This window comes from Saccoglossus kowalevskii, chromosome 13, assembly GCF_978046115.1.
Source record: "Saccoglossus kowalevskii chromosome 13, keSacKowa6.1, whole genome shotgun sequence".
Classification (NCBI taxonomy): domain Eukaryota; kingdom Metazoa; phylum Hemichordata; class Enteropneusta; family Harrimaniidae; genus Saccoglossus; species Saccoglossus kowalevskii.
Genome location: NC_140653.1, coordinates 16,726,299 through 16,748,022, shown reverse-complemented (window position 1 = coordinate 16,748,022; position 21,724 = coordinate 16,726,299). Strand labels below are relative to the sequence as shown.

The window sequence follows — 21,724 nt, the reverse complement described above, 5'->3', positions numbered from 1 at the left end:
TCCAACATAGAAAAAAAGTTTATATGTCCAGTGTATTGTATACTATTATGACATTTTACATTGCCTAGAATTGTTATCTGTTATTCTTAGATTGAAAAAGTACATCAGAACATTGCCCATCTACGAGTCAGTGTCATTGTGTGTTATATCCAGTAGCTATCACTGCTGCATATTTTGTAAGAATTGCTTGTGCCGTCTTTATCCTTAAAAACACTGGGTGCAACTTTAATATCTGATGCAACTTTCTAGTGAGAAACTATTGGTATTATAACACAAGCTCCTATTCTTTATTCTGCACAACAAGAACTATAAAATCAAATTATAATTAACAATGGTCTTACATATCTTCAACAAATATACCATAGAAAACTTCATTTCCATTTGATCCAACCTTAAATATACTCTCTGTAAATAAACACAATTAACAAAAGTCAAACATAATGAAAGAATACATTGTCTGATATGACCCTGTGTGTTCGAGAAGCTTCAATTTGCTCTTTAACACTGGGTTATGTGTATGGGTGCTATTATGACATCTTATCCGGGATCTCTTTCTTTCTGTCGATACATTTTATTTTCAGTAAATCTATCACCAGCAGACCTTTTCACTTCCTATAGTAAGAAATGATTGCCCTTGTGTGGCACAATGCCTTTTTGAACTTCACCATCGGAAGTAATAAATGTGAAAGCTAGTAAATCAATTGGGAAGTCTCCAAGATGATGTATACTCACTTAGTGTATTGTATGCATTGCCCTCGAATTCACAACTTAGACGGGCTTTCTGGTAGCTGGTGAATTTATCGTTCAACGTATTAGTGGGGCCACCATTGTCTTGCTGTTGAAGTGGAGAAATAACATGAAAGCTATCAGAGATTGCTAATGCTCATGCATTTTTGTTTTCACAAGCACTGAATCTTTATATCTCCAATAGTTCTCTGAATATCATATTTATGCATTTTAATGAGGCCATATGGCCTTATATAGTCATTAAAAATGTTGAGCAGATCCAATATGTACTAATATCTTCAGTAAAGCACTGGTTGAATTTCTCTATTAGCAATAGTGCTCCAGATATGATATTTATGCAATCTTACTGACATCACATGTGGATCAAATCTAGTATGCAATATCTTCAATATAACAATGTGACTTTGTATGGGTGTACAAACAGACATATGGATGGTTGCTGGTAATCACTATATCCCCCGCCCACACTTTGTATCAGGGGATAACATGTCATCACAGATAGTTTTTATTTATGATTACAATATCTTGAAAAATATAGATTTCCAAAATCAGACTTGGGTGAATTTTATACTGACAAATAAATAGTTTAAATTAACTTGAATAAATAATGTTCAGTTATTGCACACAAACGTAGTGACAAATTCTACTATCAGGGTACACCTTGCTTCTTCTTCAAACATATCAGATATACTTAAATCAAACTGATTTTTAAAATGTCCAAAAGATTTTTTTTTAATTATTTGAACCGTAAAAAATAATATAAATAGCAGCAACAAATACATGGACAGAATTCTTTAAAACAACTATACCAGGTACATTTGTACATTTCTGTCATATAAATTACAAATGAGAACAAAATACATCCCTAGTCAAAGATCTTGGCATTCAGTAGATAATAACAATGATCTCTACTTACAGTACACACTTTACCAACACGTGGATACTTTTCAGGAAACTGATTTACATTTTCATATGCAAGCTCAAGAAAGAAAATATAAATTTCTGAAGTGTGTTCAATGTGATACGCGTCAAAATAATCTGGTGCTGTAAAAAAAACAAGTCATTGTCAATGACACGTCCCCGTTCCGTTCATATTTGAGTGACATATACATTCAAAGCAGATCATGACCGAAATGCACCTGCATATGTACAACACATTGTGCTAAATCTGAACAAAATCCATCCATGCATGACTGAGATCCGGTTCTGGAATTGTGAAAATACGTGATTTTGATGCATTTTCGGCCTTAAAATGGCCATCATTTCGCTATTGTTAAACAGATCATGAAACAAAGGCACATATCTATTTGTGACATGATGTACCATGTGTGTGTGAAGTTTGAACTTGATCAATCCAGACATGTCTTGGATACGGATCCAGAATTGAATTCTTTAACAAAATGGCCGCCAGTCGGCCATTTCGAACTTGATCCGAAAAAAAAAAAGACGTGCATCAAGGTCCTATTATGTTTAATGTATGTACCAAATTTGAACAAAATCCATCCATGCATAACTGAGATACGGGTCCGGAATGGTGAAAATGTGCGATTTCAATGCATTTTCGGCCTTAAAGCGGCCGCCATTTGGCTATCGTTAATGAGATCATGAAACAAATGCACATACATATTTGTGACATGATGTACCTTGTGTGTGTGAAGTTTGAACTCGATCAATCCAAGCATGTCTCGGATACGGATCCAGAACTGAATTCTTTAAAACAAAATGGCCGCCAGTCGGCCATTTTGAACTTGATCCGAAAAAAAAAATGACGTGCATCAAGGTCCTATTATATTTAATGTATGTACCAAATTTGAATGAAATCCGTCCATGCATAACTGAGATCCGGGTCCGGAATGGTGAAAATGTGCGATTTCAATGCATTTTCGGCCTTAAAGCGGCCGCCATTTGGCTATCGTTAATGAGATCATGAAACAAATGCACATACATATTTGTGACATGATGTACCTTGTGTGTGTGAAGTTTGAACTCGATCAATCCAAGCATGTCTCAGATACGGATCCAGAACTGAATTCTTTAAAACAAAATGGCCGCCAGTCGGCCATTTCGAACCCGATCCAAAAAAAAAAATAACGTGCATCAAGGTCCTATTATGTTTAATGTATGTACCAAATTTGAATAATATCCGTCCATGCATAACTGAGATCCGGGTCCGGAATGGTGAAAATGTGCGATTTTGATGCATTTTCGGCCTTAAAATGGCCGCTATTCGGCTATCGTTAATCGGATCATGAAAAAAATGCATGTGCATATGTCCCATATAATGTGTGATGTATGAGTGAAGTTTGAACTCAATCGGTCCATGCATGTTCGAGATACAGGTGATCACGGACGCACGGACGCACGGACGCACGGACGCACACAGGGCAAAACATAAGTCCCCGTTTTCGGACTGCGTCCGAACGGGGACTAAAAAGAATGAGATACAGAGAACAGTTAAATGTAAAGCATTGATACAATAACCTTTTCACCACCAGACTTTCTTGCCCAAATATTCTTACACTTTTTCCTCAAAATTCTTCAATATTTCTGGAAATAAACCTCAAATTTGGAGCCAACAGACAACATTTTCAGATTTTACTCAAAAAATTTAGTGATTTTTATCCCAATCTTCTGAAGGAAAATGTAAACTATAAAAAAAATATTTTGTGAATTTCTGATGAAAAGCAGGAACTGGTGGTGGAAAGATTAACAGTATACATAATCTATATAATGGCCACCACAAAACAACAACTCAGACTTTTTCTATTATAATTATCCTCGTAATAACCTTATATTCTAACTAGACACATTTTAAGAAAGTTGTATTCCTATAGGACTGTAAAGCAATGCTATTATAAACCTGGAACATGTTTAATGTTTATGGCATAGTTTATTCCATATATGAAGAAATTTGAACATTGGAATGATCGCAGATACCTTTTAGAACAGATACCGCACTTTTCTGAATATCGATACTATTGTTTTTAGTGCTAGTAATAATATTTATTTAATAGTAAGTAATAAAAGTAACAAACGTTAAATATTAATTACTCCATGAGTAAATATTAATATCACTAACCATTCCAATTCTCTTCAATAGACATATTGGTAAGGTGAGGATTAATTATGATTGATTGATTGATTGATTATGAAAATGGACTTCTCATCACAAACTGAATTGATGCAGGCTAATATTTCACAAAGTAGATAAAGATTTAATAAAGTTGTACTTACATTTATATATCCATTTATCATCATTAACAGAGTGTAAGCTCGGAGTATCGTTTACTGACTGACTTTGAGAAATTCCTGAAGCACCAAGATTTTCATACTGAGCAGCAGAATAAAATTTACCACCTGAATCAAAAACAGCTGCTGCAAAATGTTGAGGTCGAAAAGGACACTTATATTGACCTTTTATTTTGGTTGAGGAAGAAAAACCCTGAATGAAGTGAAAATAATGAACTTTTATTATATATGTATATATATATATGACATACAGTACTGTAAAAAACGTTGAAATAGCTACATGCCATTTTAGAGAATTTGACTCAATAGAAGAATTTAAAGTGCCAACAATCTCATTGTGAAAATATAATTTAATTAGCCACGTCTTTATATTGCAAAATTACAGATTAGCAACACTAGCTAAAACAAGTCATTGTTAATGACATAGTCCCCGTTGGAATTAGGGAAAATGTTATTCATGCCAAAAATAAGAAAAGTAATATGAACCAAAAGCATAATTAGTAATTGAGAGTGAATAATTGGCTGGTCTAGTATCAACAGAAATTAGATGTATTACCGGTATATGACTCTTCTATATCAAAACATAGTAAAACTATTGAAACCTTGCCCGCAAGGGAATAGTTGATACAACTGGTTCAGTTAAGACCAAGAATTGGCTAAATGTTCCACACTTTTTCTACTTAATCTCTTTGCAATTGCTTTTTCTCAAACATATTTTTCCTCTTTATTCTCATTTTTCCCCTTTTCAAATTGTTCTACATGTATATTTTTTCTTCTTAATCTCTTTGAATATCGTTCCTTCTCCAGTTGTGAGATATTTTGCCTCTTTATTTGTTTTAAATATTTCTTAATTCTGATTGATGATAACATTAGTCTTTACGTTTCTGTTTCAAATATTGTTTTGTATATTCCCTCTTACAATCAATAACATCAGCTTTCACATGCCTCTTTTTTATTTCATCAAGCTCAATTTGCCATACCATGGATTAGACTGATGTACTATTACACCATAAACTTGTATGAAGTATTACCATAGTAACTGTTGCTTACATACTCAGACATGTTTATTGAATAACTGACAGATGTCTCTATTTTATTTTCAAAATTTGAAAAACATTTCAACTGTATATTAAACAAGGTATGGTGGTAATACTTCATTGCAATGACTACATGAATATTCATGTATTGTTTCTTCACTAAAATAATCATTAAGGCAATGTGAAAAAGAAACTTGTTCATTATTACTAGAATATGTGATAGGAAGTTGTAAAACAGACAACAGTCTAACATTCTTATATGATATTCCCATTCACATAACAAACAAGAAGGTGTTTTATTTTTCCTGCATTGATGGGTTTTTGATTTGGTAAGAATGTAGCTTGCGAATGCTCAAGTATATATTAATACTTGTATAATAACATTTTGATAACACGCAAGTCCAAGGTTTTGTAAACCAGTACCAGGGAGTCCATTTATAACATTTAACCAATCAGTACTCACAATATTATTTTGATACAAATGTAACTGATTTAGTAATTGCATTACATTTGAAAATATTTCTCTTTCATTTGTTAGTCAAGTTTGAGCATTATTTGGTCCAGCAAATTATCAACGTATCAATTTTTTTAAGTCGAGGCATTCTAAAGAATGATAATATTGAAATGACACTTATATAATTGTGCAAAGTTAACTTAATAGTCGAGAAATTAGCAAATACTGCTTAGTGAACAATAACAACAGCTATATATGCCAACTTATATTATAATTATCTTATGTGACTTCAGGTAGAGATGCAGGTTTGTGGGCACTTGGGAGTGATTTTTTTTTTTTTTTGCTTTTTATTATCCAAACAGTTTTAACTATAGTCTGTTAAAATTTTGTACAATTGTGAATAGTGGAACATACTCAAAAGACGATTTTAAAATATAGATAACAGGTGCAAACATTCTCTCTTTTGAATGCTTAGCAAGATTTATCAAGGCTGTACATAAATAATAAAAAAGAAACATGGTAAAAAAAGAAATGACGGGATATTATGCACTATATTTAACTTTTTACAAAACGATAATACATACAAATTTGGAACTGTTACAGCCATTTTAATTATGAGCATTAGCAAACTTCTTACTGAGTGAATTGTTATGCAAATTAGCAATTATTTAGCTTCTTTTTAGTGCACATCCCAGAACTTTAAAAAAAAATAGCTCCTAGACGCTTTGACCTTTTGTTTTGAAATTTTCACAAATGATTGACAATGTGTTTATCTTCAAAACGCCGTTGGGGCATTGTTTTTGGTTGAACAGTGTTACAACAATCGTACAGACAACTAGCCTGGGTGTTGATTTATGCATAAACTTGAAGTAGTGAAATTTGAGCTGCTGCCCTGCAAAATTGACAACTGGTAGACAGTTTTCAAGACAGCACTTTCTTCATAGTAAACAGATGTACCCATAAACCAATTTTGACAGGAAACAGAAGCATGGTTCAGAAGCTATTTTTTTTAAATCTCTTTTGACCAAAAAAGCACATTTTTGTGCATATTTCAAGCTACAGTGTCCATACAAAAAAAATACTAACAAAATTTTAAAATTCATACAATAAGCTTTCCGAAAATATATAGTTTTGTTGACAAGGATGGTCATCTTGGTTTCCTAATTAACTAATTAAAATACCTGTCAGGTAAACTGCATCTCTACCTTAATTAGATATAACTTTAATATTGTACAGTAATAACTTTACAAACCTCATTGCACTGAAGAATAGGGAATATGCTTTATAGCAACTTATAGTATAAATATCTTATGCGAACTCTAGGATATAACTTATTGTACATGTACAGTAGCAACTTTACAAAACTTGCACTTAGTTTGTAACTCTCACTGAACAATGACAACTATTACCGAGTACAACTGCTTACAGTAGAATACTATCTTATAGTCGAAAATATCACTTTTTACCAAAAATATCACTTTTTACCAAAAATATTCACTAAAATTAGAGAATTGAAGGTATAATCACAAAATGAACAAATCTGAGAGAGGTCCACATGTAGTACCTATATATGTAATATCAAAGCAATCGAACTTGCGGTTTTTAACAAGAAGTCGAAAATATTACTTTTTACCAAAAATTACAAAAATATTCACCAAAATTAGAGAATTGAAGATATCATCACGAAATGAACTAATCTGAGAGAGGTCCACATGTAGTACCTACAGTTTTTGTATATATGTAGTATCAAAGCAATTGGACTTGCGGTTTTTAACAAGAAGTCGAAAATATCACTTTTTACCAAAAATTACAAAAATATTCACCAAAATTAGAGAATTAAAGATATCATCATAAAATAAACAAAACTAAGAGAGGTCCACCCAAGGTACATATACACCAAGTATCAAAGCATTCAGGCTTGTAGTTTTCAAGAAGAAGTCGAAAAAGTAAAACATTGACACGGACGACGGACGACAGACGATGACGAACAATCACTCATATGATAAGCTCTGCTCGACTAAGTCGACAGCGGAGCTAAAAAAGGAACTGGTGGTGAAAAGGCTAAAAAGATGCGAGAAAGTTCTACAATTTGTTTCTGTTGGTAGGATTTCTGTCAGATTTGTTCATTTCATGATGGTAACTTCAATTCTCTATTTTTGTTGATTATTTTTGGCATTTTTAGTAAAAATGCTATTTTTCTTTTTCTTGGAAACTACCAGCTTAATTGCTTTGATACTTGGTATGTAGGTACCTCTGGTAAACCTATGTCAGATTTGTTCATTTTGTGATGATATCTCCAATTCTCTATTTTTTGTGAAAAGTTTTGTCATTTTTGGTAAAAAATACTATTTTCTACAAAGCTCAATTGCTTTGATATCAAATTGAGCTGGTACCAGTAGTCTTAGAAGAAGTCTTATGGATGTGAGCTGCTCGACTTGACTACCACAATGTTCTTTTAGGACAGCAGAGCTATTTCGACCATTAGGTCGCTTGTACAATATATGTTTAGAAAAAATGGCAAATCCTGAGTAATTCAATTTGAATTAATTCAAATAGAGCAAAAAACTTACCGAATTGACTTTATACAGCTTAGGATTCCTCTCAGTACCAGTTTCAGTTTCATGTGAACCACACACATATATCTCGTTTCTATTCTGCATTATATTTTTCATATAATAACCGGGTGGAGATACTAATAAAGTATCGGTACCACCATTAGTTTTCTATAAAGAACAAAACCAACATTTTGAGAACAGGAAATCACTTTTTAATATTGACTTATACAACTAGCAAACATCATTATCAAATGCATTACATCCATAGATGCCTAATTTAAGACAATCAGGAAATATTTTAAAATAATTTATTATGAGAATGTATGAAAGTATGAATGAAAGCAGTATGTTAATTACAATGTACATGTATATAACAACCAAATAAACAAAGGTCAATGTGATCCTGTACTGCCTGAGTGCATACTTTGCGGTATTCTTGTGATAACCTTATTATTGTACATCTTTTCCTGTGTGTAGTAATAATTTCATGAGAAATACCAGTTTGAAATGAAAAAAGTGCTAACATTTGTGTACAGAGATGTGATTCTGTTTCAGTCTTGGTACATTGTTGCTGTATCCGATGTAAACAAAGGAAAGTGTTCAAATGTGATGTAACCATGATCTGCATTTCCAAAATAAGGAAGCCAATCAAACATGTCAAGCCAAATTGAAAATTATTTCATGTTCGTCACACTTCCATAATTATGAATTAATACCATCAGAATAAAAAATTGGGATTACCGAAAGACTTTTTGAAATACAAGAGTCCAAAATATCACAGTTTTGATTTTTTATAGTGGTGAGAACATTTAATCATATCTCAAAATTTTGTTTAATGACCTGGAATATAAAAGTTGTATATTATTATTATTGATATGAAGTTGTTGACCTATATTTTAGTGAGTTTCCATGGTGATACTAGTTTTCCATTATATACAGTGGGAGTTTATCTCCCATAATGCATTGCATATATGTGCAATAACATACTCAGTAGTTCAAACTATGAATTTGGCTCATTCGATCATGACCATAAGGCATTTTACAAACAGATGAATTATATTGTTTTTGCATTTATATGGTTCATATCATAATTTATTGTTGCTCAAGTGGTTGTTAATGGCTAGTGGTTGAAACCAATAAAAGCCACTTGGAGGATGATAATTTTTTATTGGGGATTTCCAACATGGCTATGTACCCCCACCAATCAGATCGCCGGATTCACGATATATATTCTCTGTATAAACTGAGAGTAGTTAGTTAGAACATGGCTTTGTCAGCTGATCTTGATTGACTGTATCAAGCAAAACAAAAATAAAATTGAATAAATTGTTGCAAATTGTTGTCATGTTAGAAGTCGGTTATAAAATGACGAGCGCAGAGGGCGAGTGACTTCAAAACCATGTATGAAGGGTCATTTTATAACCTACATGTATACAAGGAAAACAGATAGCATAATTCTGATTTACATAAAAGTCTCTATCGTAACTGTGCATTAATTAAACAGGAACAGATCATTGACTTCAATGACCTGATTGGCTCATTCAAAACACACATGTTTTTGTGAAGTTTATAAAAATGCAAAACACAAATCACAAATCAAACTCAAGAATCATTTTAACATAACTTTGATAATAATGAATTAGCTTACCAGAGATGCGTCTTTCTTGAGCAAATATCCCTCCTGAGTACTACCGTTTAAACATCCAATATATAAATAACCATCATATACCAACAATGAAGTATAATTACTATACATATCGTTGAATTCTATTATCCCTGCATCTGTGGGAGAACAAAATAGTTTCTTGTTAAATTGCTGTTACCAGGCTAATATAGTTAAAAATTGAATACAGGAACAGACTCCAGTAGTGTCTGGTTGTCAATGTACAATGTATATACATGTATCACTTATACATATGAACAAGGACTATGCAAGTCACAGATTCAGCAACCAATCAGAACACATGTTATAAACAACTGTATAAATATAGTAAGGCACACTCCTATTGGCTGACATTTGTACATGAGATTATTAAAGTAAACATTTGCACTGTCTCAATCAATACAGAATAAAATTAAGCCTGATCAAACAAAAAGTTGGTTTGAGAGAGAATAATTGTAGTTATTGTCTGATCTGGATCCTAATATTTTAAAAGTCGTGAAAGCTATAAATATAATATACTGAAAATGGTAGGAGCTAATCGTAGTCTTTAAATAGTAATTATTCAATATGTTTGTAACAAAGTATCCTTTCTGAATATTAGTTATAAGTAGAACCAATAACAAGCAGCCTATCGGCTGAGATAGCTCCACTGTTAGCAATGCACATTTCAATTAAAGAACTGAAGATATCATTAGAAAATGAACAATATGTATGTGTTGTTTTCAACAAGAATTCAAAAATATCACTTTTTACCAAAAATATTCACTAAAATTAGAGAATTGAAGATATCATCACAAAATGAACAAATCTGAGAAAGGTCCACATGTAGTACCTATATATGCAATATCAAAACAATTGGACTTGCGGTTTTTAACAAGAAGTCGAAAGAATCACTTTTTACCAAAAATTACAAAAATATTCACTAAAATTAGACAATTAAAGAAATCATCACAAAATGAACAAATATGAGAGAGGTCCACATGTAGTAACTATATATGCACTATCAAAGCAATTGGACTTGCGGTTTTTAACAAGAAATAGAAAATATCACTTTTTACCAAAAATTACAAAAATATTCACTAAAATTAGAGAATTAAAGATATCATCACAAAATGAACAAATTTGAGAAAGGTCCACATGTAGTACCTATACATGTAATATCAAAGCAATTGGACTTGTGGTTTTTAACAAGAAGTCGAAAATATCACTTTTACCAAAAATTACAAAAATATTCACTAAAATTAGAGAATTTAAGAAATCATCACAAAATGAACAAATATGAGAGAGGTCCACATGTAGTAACTATATATGCACTATCAAAGCAATTGGACTTGCGGTTTTTAACAAGAAATAGAAAATATCACTTTTTACCAAAAATTACAAAAATATTCACTAAAATTAGAGAATTAAAGATATCACAAAATGAACAAATCTGAGAAAGGTCCACATGTAGTACCTATATATGCAATATCAAAGCAATTGGACTTGTGGTTTTTAACAAGAAGTCGAAAATATCACTTTTACCAAAAATTACAAAAATATTCACTAAAATTAGAGAATTAAAGATATCACAAAATGAACAAATCTGAGAAAGGTCCACATGTAGTACCTATATATGCAATATCAAAGCAATTAGACTTGAGGTTTTTAACAAGATGTCAAAAATATCACTTTTTACCAAAAATGACAAAAATATTTAATTTAATTTGAAAACATTCTGACTTGTGGTTTTGAAGAAGAAGTTGAAATTGTAAAGTTGACGATGACGGATGGCGGCGACGACGGACAATCAGTAATACGATTGTCGACAGCGGAGTTAAAAATGTAAATGGCTCAAGAGACTGTAATGCAACTGAAATCAAACTAAATGACATCACTGATGGCATAATTGAAACAGTACGATCTTCATGTGTATTAACACAATGATTACAAGAATAACCACTGCATTACCACCAGCTTTCCCCACCCAGATCATTAAATATTTTACTGTGACAAAAGTTCACAAAAATTCTCTTAAGCAAAATGTTGACACAAAATGCTGATGATATTCAGCAATTTCTTGTTAATAAAGATTCAGAAAATTAGAAAATTATGGACTTGTTTTCAAAATCATAAAATCACCATATATCTAAATTTTACAGAGTAATCTACCTTAATAAGTCTCTAACTTATTATATTGAAATTATCATTAAAAATCATACTTAATTTTAAAATTGTGGGTTTTTATTAAAAGTCATTAGACAGCTGATAGCCAGCTTGAAAGTTAAAGCGAGAGGGTCGTCACCTGCGCACATGTGGGAATTAAGTCCCAAGCAACAATAACAACTTACACTAAAAATGCAAAGGCTCATGGGTAGACGCTTGTTTGTAAACAATGACACGCTATGGCATCTGACGCATGTGCAGATGACGACTCCCCTGCTTTAAGTTAAGCCTGTATTGTATTGTATATTGACTGTACCTTTATATGGTATGTCCACTGTGGAGATAGATGAAACACATAACAATGCACTGGTACATAGTAAGTGTAGAATGATTATTAATTTCATCTTCTCAATGATATCCAGACAATTGTTGATTCTGTAAACAAAATTTGAGAAAATATGAAAAGAAACAAGTGCATGAGTCTTTGTGAACCACTTTATTTCAAGTATTTATAAATAACAAAGAATGAAGCTACATCACAGACCATTCCATATTGCTAAGATGCGCACCACAGTGCAATGTATTTCTATGGGTTCAGTGCGAGCTACACTGGAACGCCGATTGAGGAGCCAGCGAAAACTGCGCAAACTCAACACTTGTTGAAAAACACCTGTTCACAGGTCAATGAATGTGTGAACGTTTGTAAGTAAAAAGTCAAGGAAGTCAACAATAATTAATTCACTTCCTTATACACCTATTGTGTCATCTGCCCTATATGCTCAGTGGGCAGTAGAGTCATACATGTATGTTGAACAATAAAGCAAATAGAAATTATTCTATTTTAGTACATTTCCAGGTAATAATTTGATGTAACTATACATGTTAATTATTTATTTGGCTAATTATATATTCAAGACATGTAGCATGATTTTATTTCTACACATTTTGTAATAATTATTGTGTTTTTTATGAATAAAATGATTAAATATTGATTTCATAAGATTTTTTGCCATAGTAACAATGTCTTTAAAGCAGGAGGATCATCACCTACGCACACACAGGAATTGAGTCCCAAGTGAGGATAACAACACACGCTAAAAGCGCAAAAGCTTATGGGTAGACGCTTGTTTGTGAACAATGACAAGCTATGGGCATCAGACGCATATGCAGGTGACAACCCCCCCGCTTTAAAAACTGGCCAAGTTAATGTACATGGTGAGATACTTAATGTAGAACTAAACTGTCACAAATACATGTATCAAGCACAATTTATAGAAGATTATTGGATTTATATATATAAGTATGTATGCCAGACACTATGGAATCAAAGAAAGCTTGTATTTTCCATGTATTCACCATGGTTGCATCTAGTTCTGCATAGTAAGTGTAATATAACCATGCTTTTTGTATTGAAAAGAATTTCTTTTGAAACCCCCCCCCCCCATCCTAACTCTAAGTCTCATCCCAACAACCCCGTTCCCATTCAATTGTACATTCCATCTCTAGATAACTATAGGTGTTCTTAGGATGGGCACAGACTAGTAAATGGGGAAGCATTAGTGAGTAGAGATAGGGTTAGAGTTAGGGTTAGGTGGGGGTACAAAAGGAACTCTTTCCTTTGTATTGATGTATTTCAAGCAATACTCATTACATAGAGTATAGACCTTATACCGTAAAATCTGTATTAGAAGCCGCATCCCTAATAGAAGTCGCACCCATCCTTTTTGAATAATTGAGAACGAAAAATTCATCATTTCTCATATGTTTAGGTGCTCTAATAGAAGCCGCATCCCCTCTATTGCATTGTACCATTTTAATAGAAGCCGCGGTTTCTAATACAGATTTTACAGTAGTAGGATTTATACAGATACTGTGAGTGGAATAATATACACTAGGTTTAATACATAACAATAACAATATTTTGCTGTTTTAATCATACATGTATCATGGAACTAAAAAAGATTTTTTAGCTCCATGATCATATTTACTCAATTTTAAATTTGGTGTCATTAATAAAACAATAATATCAGTAATTTTGATGATCACCTTCCATAAATAAATCCACAATAATATGAATATTAAAAAAATATTAATGGCTGCTTGTGTTTTTTTTTTATGCTGAACGATAAAATAAATAAATGTAATATTAAAATTCAGGTGAATATATTGAGTGCAATCAGTCTGTACAAAAATGAAAAGTAGGCTAAGTACTGGGTGTGGTTCATTTTTCAGACTATATAAATGACACATTCATTAATCATGTATTATAAATAGAATCATTATAAACAAAAATTCTCCAGACGCTTTGCAAAAGGTTACTAATAAATGAGCTGTTTGTTTATGTCTGTCTGTTGTCATGGCAATGGTCTTTCATCAAATGCATAATATATGCCTAGTCTGAACAGACAGTATGACGTAAAATAAGGCAGGTGAAAAATACATCACCACATTACTGAGTGGAATGTAACCGGAACTACTTTCAGTGCGTAAACAATCTGTCAAATGCATTTGCTACTGAAAGGAACAACTTTGAACTAATATTAGGTGTAAACAAATAAAGATAAATGCAAATTATGGATATTACTGCTATATTATATTATAGATTTGTCATTGTCCACAGCTATCGTATGATCATTCATGACACAATTTGCGAGACTCCATCAACACAAATAAAGAAAATATGTACACACACACAAATACACAACACTGTATTATTGGAAATAATACATTGTACCCATCCTATGCATTAAAGCACAGTGGCCGAATCATGGATATTATTGGGCGGACATCCAGGTATTTTCACTGTCTGGCAACCATCATGGTGAAAACAAAGGCAGAAAACCCACAGAAAATTGTACATTGGAATGATTGTTGAGACTCTCCAAAACTGTGTAACAAGATTACCCCTACATGTGTAACATATATAAATTTGGTTGCACAGGATTACTTCAAAGTTGGGTTTGTGCGGTTTCCTTGACTTTTTTTTTTAGCTTTTTTCCCCGGCTTTCTACAGCAGTTCACACAGAACCCATAGAAATATGTGAAACAGTGGTGTACGTCTTACGTCTTTTTACCTCCATGGTCTTAGCAAGATAGAATGTTCTGTGACGTAGCTCTGCCTCCGAGAATACGATTCCGTGAGAAAACAAAATGTAACAAATATTTTGAGATGAACGAAACCAGATTTGTATTTAGTATTTCAATACTAGCACAAGCATATCAAGCAGTAGTAAAAATAGCAAGTCATAATTCATGCCTAAAATAAAGTAATATGGCCAAAATGCAAGATGGCTGCAATCTGTCATCTTTTATCTGATCAGAAATTGAATTGTTATGTATTTCTACATGCATATTTTATGCAGTCAAATTGGATATGCATTAATCATGCAGTGATTGAGAGTGGATAATGGACTAATCTAGTATCAAAAAAAATTTGATTTACTAGTTGTACCGGTAAATGATTTCTAAATTAATCTAATAATCAGAAATATGGTGGTGGCCAAAGAAGAAGATTACCGACAATAGACCATCTTTGAGTAAAAACTAAAAACTGACTCAAATTTTGTCTGCTGGCTCCAAAAATGGAGTTTATTTCAAGAAATACTGAAGAATATCAGAAAAAAATGCAGAAAAATTTGTGTGAAAATGTTCTGGTGGTGAAAAGGCTAGGGAATTATGCTGACATATTAATAAAATTAATTTATTTTGGATGTACGAAAGTACCGGAACGGTAACCTTTAAAGGTCATTAAAGTGACCTAATACAAAAACTTGAAACAGATTGAGGGGCATTATATTTTTCACACCTTATTACTAAAACTTCAGTAGTATGAAAACAATGAATGTGTGAACATTTGTAAATAAAAAGTCAAGGAAGTCAACAAAAGTATAATTCATTCACTTCCTTATACACCTATTGTGACATCTGCCCTATATGCTCAGTGGGCAGTAGAGTCATACGTTGAACAATAAAGCAAATAGAAATTATTCCATTTTAGTACATTTCCAGGTAATAATTTGCATACACTTCAGAATTGTATTGTGATAAGCATAACGAGTGATGTAACTATACATGTTAATTATTTATTTGGCTAATTATATCTTCAAGACATGTAGCATAAAACAAAATATTTTGCACATACTTGTAATATACCTATAAGCTATATTTAATCAAATCACAAACTGAATATGTATCTCTCATGACACATACACTATTTGTTTGTTTGTTTATTATTTATTTATTTATTTATTTATTTATTTATTTATTTATTTATTTATTTATTTATTTATTTATTTATTTATTTATTTATTTATTTATTTATTTATTCATTCATTTATTTATTTGTTTGTTTGTTTGTTGCTACCTTTTTACATCAGGGGTTCACTAATAAGTAATTAAAAGCTGCAATAATATTATTGAAAAAGGAACATAACACTGTAAAATACTTTAGTTTAGCTGGAATTAATTTTCGCTGAAAAGACTTTTTCTTTGTTTTGTATGGAATTTATTTTCACTGATTTTTGACGAGTTGAATGTAAAATATAGGAAAAAAAAGTAAATTCGCTGGATTTTATTTTCACTCAGTAATTCCCTCAGTGAAAATAGCGAAAATTAATTCCAAGCGAAAATAAAGTATTTTACACTATATAAATGACAAAAGAAACAGGCAATTTAAAACATAAAGGAAGTACAAAAAATGAAACAAAAATAAAAGAAGAATCTTTTAAATTTAAAGTAAATACAGGAAATAAATCTAATCTACATAATCTTTTCTATAATTCATGGCATCAATGAGAAATCTTTTCACAACTCTATCAATTTCTTCTTCGGATTTGATCACAAAATGAATCATTATAGACATGTATCTCAAAATGTATATTGTAAGTACCAAATTTGAAAGAAAACCAACAAAACATGTCTAAGATATCACATTTTACAAAAACACAATATGTCTGTGAGTCAGCCATCTTTGATCTGATTAAGAAACAAACTGACATAAAGATGTATTCCAACATGTATGTGCCAAATATAAATGACAAGCAGTCTCTTGGCTAAGATAGCTCCACTGTAAGCAATGCAAATTTCAATTAAAGAATAGAAGATACATCTGTATCACTGGAAAATATTAGAGAGGTCCACCTATAGTACCTATATGTATAATATTAAAGCACTTGAACTTGCCGTTTTCAACAAGAAGTCGAAAATATTCACTAGAGAATTGAAGATATCATCATAAAATGAACAAATCTAATAAGAGAGGTATACATACACACCAAGTATCAAAGCATTCAGGCTTGTAGTTTTCAAGAAGAAGTCGAAAAAGTAAAAAGTTGACACAAACGACGACGAACGCCAACTGACAATCCCTCATATGATAAGCTCTGCTCGACTAAGTCGACAGCGGAGCGGAAAAAAAAAGAGTCAGCCATCTTAGAATGAATCACTAAACCACTACATGTTTATATGTCCCACATAAAGTACTAGGGACTTGCAAAGAATGAACAAATTCGTGTTCTGAAACATGACTCCAGACGAACGAACGGACAGACATACAGACAGATGGAATGACAGATACCAATTCAAATTATAAGTCTTTGAACTTCATTTGTCTAATAAGTTCATGTTTGGTTTCTGCCCTTGGTAATATTTTTTTGGTTTGGGAGGATTTTGGAGTGCGGATGATTAAATTGAAAGGTATATTCTTACATTACAAAACTGTTTCCATTCTATAATTTCTATTATTTTGAGCAAGAATAAGACCTTTTATTGGGACATAGTCGTTCCACCAAACAGACGTTCATGTATTGACTTCAGAAACCATTGTGCTCATGTTCAAGAACCCAACATAATACATGGAAAGGATGCTAGAATCTTAGTTACCTTTGGAGGTGCATTTGCAATTACGTTGGAGAGTGCTGGAGAGTAGAGTCAGATATGTATGATTTTTCTCTTTTCTTTTATTTTTTTTTTGTTTGCCCTTGTTTGCCGTTCCAAAGGCTTAATAAATATTATTATTATAGGGTCAGAGGCTATAAGATAGATGTGGGGTATACCAGGGAGCTGTAATGAGACCTTTGTAATGAGTACGGTAATCTCATTGCAGCTCTCTGGGTACACACATAAAAAATATAAAAAAAGCTCCTATCTATCAGTAAAAAGTGTATCCACATAAAAAAAAAAGCTCCTATCTATCAGTAAAAAGTGTATCCACATAAAAAAAAGCTCCTATCTATCAGTAAAAAGTGTATCCACGAAAGGTAACATAATAGTCACGAATCATTCTTCAGACACTACTTCATTTAGGCACTGGGAGATGACCCAGATAAGTCGAAACAAAATCACTAGCAATGTTCTTAGCATGGCAGAACAAATAGTAGTAAACAAATAGTAGCAAGCCTTCGTAAGACCGTAGACGTATGTGTTAGTACGTCCATGGTAACACAGACGCTAAGCAGAACTGTTAGCACTACCATGGTGCTGTAAAGAGATAGCTCTATGGTAAGGAACTAGTATTATGTGTACACAACGACATATTTTATTGTCGAGAGTGACAGCAGACTGCATGGTGCACGATTCAACCAGTCTTCGTTGAACAAATATTCAGAAAAAATAATAATCACATTCACACACTTACCAGTATTATCTGTATAAACTTGACTCAATTTAAAGTAATATACATACGAAGTCAATTCAAGGAATCGTAAACTTGACGGAAGAGGAAGTCTCGTTTCAAAAAATACACCATTTCAAAAATTACTTCCTTGTTGTTGGTAAATGCTTATGCAAATATCATAGCCGGAAGTACTTTTCTTTAAACAAGAGCACTTTGCAATGCTCTCACTTGGTGGCGCTATTTTAATCGTTAAAATCTTTATTTCATTTGTTGAAAAAAATCAAAATATATTTTACAAATGGCAATCCTGTCATTAATGCGGCAATATCGAATAAGCCATACTATAACACAACTACTTGATAATTAGAAATAAAATTATGTTTAAAGGAACGTGGCCTGTTATAACAACAATATCCTATTTCAGGACGGTCAAAAGAAAGACAACCAATGTTATAATAGAGAGTTATGAATTGCGATTAAAACAAATTTGGTTACAAGTTTTATTAAAAAATATATATATATAAATATTTCAGCTTTGCCCCCTTTCCCTGCTCTGATTTCCTTCAGCCTACCTTACCATCCTTCCTCCAATGCGAGATTGACTGACTAGATATTCATTATTACCATTTTATATATAAATTTTGTATTATATACGCAATCGTCAACAATTTTTCTCTAAGATGGTTGAAAACGAGACTCATTTGAACTTGAATAAATTAGGTGACTTATATTGTTTGTACATTGTTATAATATTATAACAGAAAATGTCATTTCTAACACTTATTTGTGTCCGGACTATTTAATTATTATTTTAACATTTTCCGCAAAAAATGATGAAAACGAAATTACTTAAATAAATAAATTTTGAACCAAAAACAAATATTTATGTAAAAACTACTGTTGAAATTATGTTGGCGGAATGATCTGAGTCCAAGCCTCTCGTGAAGCATATTATGTATTTATCGGCCACGTAACTTTCTTTCAAATCGGAGTACTTTTGTTTTATTTTTTTAGAAAACGAAAACTTCAGGTTCTTTTTTTTTAAACCAATACACAATAGAATGACACTTTATTTATACATGTAGAAGCAAAAAGCAAAATTCTAATTTCACACATTTATTGAATATATTATTGCAAACAAAAATGGCAAATTACACTCGCATAATAGTAAGTGGGGTAAATACCTAAAAAGATTGTTTCAAGAAATGAGCAATTTTCTGAGCCATAACCCATCTCTGTATACTACTTGTACTTATCATTGTCATTAGATATACTATGTATGTATACCACTTGTACTTATCATTGTCATTAGATATACTATGTATGTATACTACTTGTACTTACCATTGTCATTAGATATACTATGTATGTATACTACTTGTACTTATCATTGTCATTAGATATACTATGTATGTATACTACTTGTACTTATCATTGTCATTAGATATACTATGTATGTATACTACTTGTACTTATCATTGTCATTAGATATACTATGTATGTATACTACTTGTACTTATCATTGTCATTAGATATACTATGTATGTATACTACTTGTACTTATCATTGTCATTAGATATACTATGTATGTATACTACTTGTACTTATCATTGTCATTAGACATACTATGTATGTATACTACTTGTACTTATCATTGTCATTAGATATACTATGTATGTATACTACTTGTACTTATCATTGTCATTAGATATACTATGTATGTATACTACTTGTACTTATCATTGTCATTAGATATACTATGTATGTATACTACTTGTACTTATCATTGTCATTAGATATACTATGTATGTATACTACTTGTACTTATCATTGTCATTAGATATACTATGTATGTATACTACTTGTACTTATCATTGTCATTAGATATACTATGTATGTATACTACTTGTACTTATCATTGTCATTAGATATACTATGTATGTATACTACTTGTACTTATCATTGTCATTAGATATACTATGTATGTATACTACTTGTACTTATCATTGTCATTAGATATACTATGTATGTATACTAGTTGTACTTAATATCATTGTCATTAGATATACTATGTATGTATACCACTTGTACTTATCACTGTCATTATATATACTATGTATGTATGATACTACTTGTACCTATCATTGTCATTAGATATACTATGTATTTATACTACTTGTACTTATCATTGTCATTAGACATACTATGTATGTATACTACTTGTACTTATCATTGTCATTAGATATACTATATATGTATTCTAGTTGTACTTAATATCATTGTCATTAGATATACTATGTATGTATACTAGTTGTACTTATCACTGTCATTAGATACACTATGTATGCTACTTGTACTTATCATTGTCATTAGATATACTATGTATGTATACTGGTTGTACTTATCATTGTCATTAGATATACTATGTATGTATACTACTTGTACTTATCATTGTCATTAGATATACATGTATGTATACTACTTGTACTTATCATTGTCATTAGATATATTATGTATGTATACTAGTTGTACTTATCATTGTCATTAGATATACTATGTATGTATACTACTTGTACTTATCATTGTCATTAGATATACTATGTATGTATACTACTTGTATTTATCATTGTCATTAGATATACTATGTATGTATACTAGTTGTACTTAATATCATTGTCATTAGATATACTATGTATGTATACCACTTGTACTTATCACTGTCATTATATATACTATGTATGTATGATACTACTTGTACTTATCATTGTCATTAGATATACTATGTATGTATACTACTTGTACTTATCATTGTCATTAGATATACTATGTATGTATACTACTTGTACTTATAATTGTCATTAGATATACTATGTATGTATTCTAGTTGTACTTAATATCATTGTCATTAGATATACTATGTATGTATACTAGTTGTACTTATCACTGTCATTAGATATACTATGTATGCTACTTGTACTTATCATTGTCATTAGATATACTATCTATGTATACTGGTTGTACTTATCATTGTCATTAGATATACTATGTATGTATACTACTTGTACTTATCATTGTCATTAGATATACTATGTATGTATACTGGTTGTACTTATCATTGTCATTAGATATACTATGTATGTATACTACTTGTACTTATCACTGTCATTAGATATACTATGTATGTATACTACTTGTACTTATCATTGTCATTAGATATACTATGTATGTATACTACTTGTACTTATCATTGTCATTAGATAT

At 31.4% G+C, this 21,724-nt stretch overlaps 1 protein-coding gene across 2 annotated transcripts in view; it reads right to left on the bottom strand.

Moving 5' to 3' along the window:
• The window catches only part of LOC102807283 (semaphorin-1A-like), a 37,725-nt gene extending 19,100 nt beyond the window's left edge, over positions 1-18,625 (bottom strand). Inside the window, exons 1-8 of one of the 2 annotated variants that reach the window (XM_085506978.1) lie at positions 18,485-18,620; positions 12,167-12,285; positions 9,691-9,824; positions 8,058-8,210; positions 3,982-4,189; positions 1,664-1,791; positions 733-835; positions 342-405 (exon numbers count right to left, since the gene is read on the bottom strand). In XM_085506978.1, the coding sequence (XP_085363104.1) occupies positions 342-405; positions 733-835; positions 1,664-1,791; positions 3,982-4,189; positions 8,058-8,210; positions 9,691-9,824; positions 12,167-12,254 (878 nt within the window). In that variant the 5' untranslated portion in view covers positions 12,255-12,285; positions 18,485-18,620. Of the gene's footprint in view, positions 1-341; positions 406-732; positions 836-1,663; positions 1,792-3,981; positions 4,190-8,057; positions 8,211-9,690; positions 9,825-12,166; positions 12,286-18,484 lie in introns of both variants that reach the window. The other variant, XM_006820546.3, reaches the window with a different exon arrangement.
• Between the last annotated feature and the right edge of the window lie 3,099 nt (positions 18,626-21,724).